This window comes from Scomber japonicus, chromosome 3 (assembly GCF_027409825.1).
Source record: "Scomber japonicus isolate fScoJap1 chromosome 3, fScoJap1.pri, whole genome shotgun sequence".
In the NCBI taxonomy this organism is placed as follows: domain Eukaryota; kingdom Metazoa; phylum Chordata; class Actinopteri; order Scombriformes; family Scombridae; genus Scomber; species Scomber japonicus.
The window spans coordinates 36,942,735-36,948,008 of record NC_070580.1 but is presented as its reverse complement, the minus strand read 5'-3'; the positions used below and the strand labels follow the sequence as shown (position 1 = coordinate 36,948,008).

The 5,274-nt window shown below is 42.6% G+C and overlaps 1 protein-coding gene across 1 annotated transcript in view; it reads left to right on the top strand.

Annotated features, from left to right (window-relative positions):
* LOC128355479 (ubiquinol-cytochrome-c reductase complex assembly factor 1) overlaps positions 1–2,945 on the top strand; it is a 22,364-nt gene extending 19,419 nt beyond the window's left edge. Inside the window, exon 9 of the mRNA XM_053315740.1 lies at positions 1,952–2,945. Coding sequence (XP_053171715.1) covers positions 1,952–2,086 — 135 coding nt within the window. The 3' untranslated portion in view covers positions 2,087–2,945. The remainder of the gene's footprint in view (positions 1–1,951) is intronic.
* Positions 2,946–5,274: the final 2,329 nt, after the last annotated feature.

Genomic DNA, 5,274 nt, shown 5'->3' with positions numbered 1-5,274 from the left:
GAAAGAAGGAAGGAAGGAAGGATGGACAAAAGACAGAAGGAAGGAAGGTGGGAGGGAGGAAAGAAGGAAGGAAGGAAGGTGGGAGGGAGGAAAGAAGGAAGGAAGGAAGGACAAAAGAAGGAAGGAAGGTAGGAGGGAAGGAAGGACAGACAAAAGAAGGAAGGAAGGAAGGACAAAAGAAGGAAGGAAGGTAGGAGGGAAGGAAGGACGGACAAAAGAAGGAAGGAAGGAAGGAATGGAGGAGGAAGGGAGGAAAGAAAGAACAGTCAAAACAGACGGGTCAATTTGACCCGGGAGGACGACACGAAGGTTAATATATATATTTGAAGAAGAAAGATGGACTCACATCAACATGTTGTGCAGATGTAAAGTACCGAAGTACATTTACTACATTTTAAGGTGCTTTTACATATTCTTCACATCTGCAGCTTCTATATTCATATTCTGTGTCTCTACTCGAATATCTTTACATGATCTCCAGTTAAAAACTCTTTATGTATATTTTACTGGTCCTTTAGTTACGAAATGTACCTTTTAAAAAAATAATGAAGTCTTATAGCATGTTCATTACTACTTATGCAAAATGAAGGTATTTCTATATTGCCTCACTTATCCTGATGATAACAGTACATGACTTGCCTGAGCAACACACGATGCTATGAACCTAAAATGAATTTAAAATGTAATGTAAAAGCTGTTTACTGGTTTCCAGTTCACCCACCTGCTGATCTCCTCTCCTCCTCTCCTCCTCTCCTCCTCCTCTCTCTCTCTGCTCGCTGTATATTTTCTTTCCCTCCGTGAGACTAAAAACACTCCGAAACACCTGCAGGCCTCCATCTGCTGCCGAGGGACATTTTCATCATAACCTGTGTACTTTGTGCTCAAGTTATTCAGAAGAAATTTACAGTGAACTACAAATATAGAAAATCAACCTTATCCTTTAAAGGACAGCTTCACAGTTTTTTCCAGAGCGTCTTAAAGCAGCAGTCAGGTTTTCCTCTCTGTAATCATTCCTCCTGTTCATACTGACTATTAAAAGATCTCCTTCTAATGTGCTTTCAATGTAAAGTAATGAAGGACTAAATCCACAGTGTTTCCACACAGTCATTATAAAGTCTCTGATCAGCTTCTATTGAGCTTCATCAGTGTGAGTTACTATAGTTATTATAGTTACTATGGTAACAGTGTGAGTTACTATAGTTATTATAGTTACTATGGTAACAGTGTGAGTTACTATAGTTATTATAGTTACTATGGTAACAGTGTGAGTTACTATAGTTATTATAGTTACTATGGTAACAGTGTGAGTTAGTCATATCAAGTGATATCTGACACATTTACAGTCTTTTTAGCATCAGATTCCCTCTTAGTGTTTCCTGTTTCTCTGTGGTGGAAGTATAGTAACAAAAAGACTTTGCTACTAAAAACACTGTAACGCTGAAACATAGAAGATGAAGATTTGACTCATTTACTCTCCTTTCTTTCTTTCTGCTTCTTTTTTCTTTCCTCATCGTTCTCTGTCTTACTTTCTTTCCTTTTCCTTTCTTTATTTCCTGATCTTCCTCCCCTTTCATCTTCTTTTTCTTTCTTCCTACATTTTCTTACTTTCTTTTCCCCTTCTTCCTCCTCCTTTTTATTTTTTCTTTATTCATCTTCCCCCTTTCTTTCTTTCTTTCTTTCTTTCTTTCTTTCGTTCTTTCTTTCTTTCTTTCTTCCTTCCTTCCTTCATATTAGCTTCACATCAACTTTTAAGTCCATGTTTACACTGTGGGTTTAGTGTATTTGATTGTAACTGACTATTAAATGATTGTAAATTAAATAACTCCTGTATTGAGGTGTGTGTGTGTGTGTGTGTGTGTGTGTGTGTGTGTGTGTGTGTGTGTGTGTGTGTGTGTGTGTGTGTTTCTCTGTGTATATTTCGGGGGTCTGACTGTCCCTCTTGTCTCTACAGATGCAGTACATCGACGCTCTGGACGGAGAGGACCTGATGCTGACAGGCGAGGTGAAGTGGCGCCCTCTGGTGGAGGAGAACGCACAGAGCATCCTGAAGGTGGCCACACCCACATACAACGACACCGGACTGTGAGACGAAGACAACCAACGTCCTCTTCTTTCTGTCCTTCTCTCTCTCACCTCTTTATTTCCTTTTTTTTTCTTCTCCACCCCCCTTTCCCCTCCCTCCTCCTCCTGCTCCTCCTCCCTCCTTTTTGTCCTTCTTATAATCATGTACTCAGATGGAGCACATTTCCCTCCTCCTCCCTATGTATAAGGTGGGATTTTAAATGCTGTCTTTATCTCTCTTTTCTCCTCTTGTCCTCCCTCCTCCTCTCCCAGATGATTTGTCCACAGTCAGTCTGTTTCTGAGGAGACAGTTTAGACAGGATAGTTGTTCAGGATTATTTCTGCAGCCTGATTTTCACACATAAAACCCAACAAACCAGTTTAAAGACTGGAGACGCCATTTATCGTCATCCTGTCGGGTTTGAGAGCCTCCACCGCTTCCTCTCCGCAAACCGTCGAGCGTTAAAAAAACCACAGAAGAAGAGAAAGAACAAGACGCTCTGTATTTATATTTTTCTTGTTTTTTTTTTTTCTGTGAACGCCGCTCTGTATTTATATTGTATAACTCCACGTCTACACTCTTCTCCTGCAGAGGGGTTCAGCTCAGACTTCTGTCACCGCTCCTTCACTGTGCGTTTAAATAAAGTTTCAGTCTGAAGAGGTGACGTGAAAATGTAATAAAAGTGTTTCAGGAAACTAATGTGAGCTGTCTGAGGTGTGTAGTTGGACTCCTCTGCTGCTGAATATCTACAGTCTGTTTGAAATCACACGACGCTCTCAGACCCGCACAGGAAGCTGGACGACGTCACTGTATTAAAAACAATGAGATTTGTTTTTTGTTTTTAAAAAGTGAATTAATAAAATGTTCTCTGGATGTAAAAAAAAAAAAACCCAACAACTCTGAGCTTCATTTTGTTCTAGTTCTACTTTCTTGAGACTCCAAAATCTAAAGAAGGAAATCTGCATGCTGAGTTGTGGCAGGTGTGTAACAGGATCCAAAAAATGAAAAAGCTCCCACACGCTCACTCTCACTCACTTGTGTTTGTTTTAATATGTAACTGCAAGGTTTCAGTCTCTAAGGCCTTTAATATATATAATAGAAGAGTCTTTACTGTCATTGTGCCTGTACAACATAATTGAAAGCAATCCTTACGGTGCCATAAGTAAAAAAAGAAAACATTATTATAAAAGAATAAAATAAATAATTAGTACTAAAACTAAACGGAAGGTGAAAATGCATAATACACACACACAACACGTTCCACTCTCTGTCATCAGTTTTGCACAATTCCCCTAAATATTACACACTAGCTGTTGCAGTTAAAACATGATCAGGTTTTTGGAGCATTTAGAGCAGTTATTGTTCTGGGGTTAAAACAGTTTCTAACCTGCTTGTCTGAGTTTGAACTGTCCTGTAACGTCTGACTGATGGCAGCAGTTCAAACAGAGTGTGACCCGGGTGGGAGGGGTCTTTGAGGAGGCTGTGGGCCTTATTGAGACAGCAGCTGTAGAGATCTTCCAGGGAGGGAAGAGGGCAGCTGATGATCTTCTGTGTGGTGGTGACGACCCTCTGGAGCGTTTTCCTCTCTGCTACTGTGCAGCTAGCAAACCTCACACAGATACAGAAGGTCTGAACACTCTCTATGGAGCAGCGCTAGAAGGACACAAGCAGTTCCTGACTGAGATGGTTCTTCTTAAGGATCCTCAGGAAGTAGAGTCTCTGCTGTGTCTTCTTAACCAACGCTGTAGTGTTAGTGCTCCAGGTCAGGTCCTCTTCTATCTGGATGCTCAGAAAGCAGAAGTCTGAGACTCTCCACACAGACACCGCTCATGTTTAAAGGCTGAATGTCTGTTTTATTCCTCCTGTAGTCAATGATCAGCTCCTTGGTCTTGGTGGTGTTGAGGACCAGGTTGTTCTTACACCACACAGAAAGCCGCTCCACCTCATCCCCCCCATAGATGAGCCCCACCACCGTTATGTTGACAGCAAACTTGACGATGGTGTTGTTGGACTTGGCGGGGGTGTAGTCATGGGTGTAGAGGCTGTAGAGTAGGAGGGCTCAGCACACAGTCCTGTGGGGGTCTACTCTAACCCTCTGGGAGCGATCCGACAGGAAGTCTTTAATCCAGAGGCAGGTGGATTGTGATCGACCCAGTTCAGCCAGTTTCTTCACCAGTCTTTGGGGGAGGACAGTGTTAAATGCAGAGCTGGAGTCTACAAAGAGCAGCCTGACGTAGCTCCCCTGCTGCTCTAGGTGGGTCAAAGCAGTGTGGAGAGTCGTATTAATGGTGTCCTCTGTAGACCGGTTATCTCTGTAGGCAAACTGATGTGAGTCCAGTGTGTGTGGGAGCCTAGAGGCAATGTGAGTCCGGACCAGTTTCTCAAATCACTTCATGATAGCAGATGAACAGTAAGTGGCTCAGTCGTCCAATGAGAGGACTGGAAAGATCAATCTGACTAATAGATGAGCACCTGGGTTAATGCTAATAATGTGCGTCACCTGTCAGACAATAGAAAGAGGATTAGAAAGAACAGAGAAATATTAAAATGGTAAAATACAATAAATAAACAGAACAAGACAGTCTCTCCAGCGTGTCCTGGGTCTTCCTTCGGGGTCTCCTACCGGTGGGACGTGCCCTGAACACCTCACCAGGGAGGCGTCCGGGAGGCATCCTGATAAGATGCCAGAGCCACCTCATCTGGCTCCTCTCGATGCGGAGGAGCAGCGGGTCTACTCCGAGCTCCCTCCGGATAACTGAGCTTCTCACCCTATCTCTAAGGGAGAGCCCAGCCACCCTACGGAGGAAGCTCATTTCGGCCACTTGCACCCACGGTCTTGTTCTTTGTGTCACTACCCAAAGCTCATGACCATAGGTGAGGAACCAAGATCAACCGGTAAATCGAGAGCTTTGCCTTTCGGCCCAGCTCTCTCTTCACCACGACGGATCTGTGATATCACTAGATCAATAAATATGATCTATAAATATTGAATCAGTGGTTAAAAATACAACATAGGACAGCTGACCCTTCGCCTTGTGGCTAAAAACCAACATAACTAATAATTTCAATCTTTATCAATCTCAATCTTTATTTGTATAGCGCCAAATCACAACAAAGTTATCTCAAGGCACTTTACACATAGAGCAGGTTCTAAACCAAACTCTTCAGGTTTTAACTTTAAAGAGACCCAACATTCCCACATGAGCAACAGT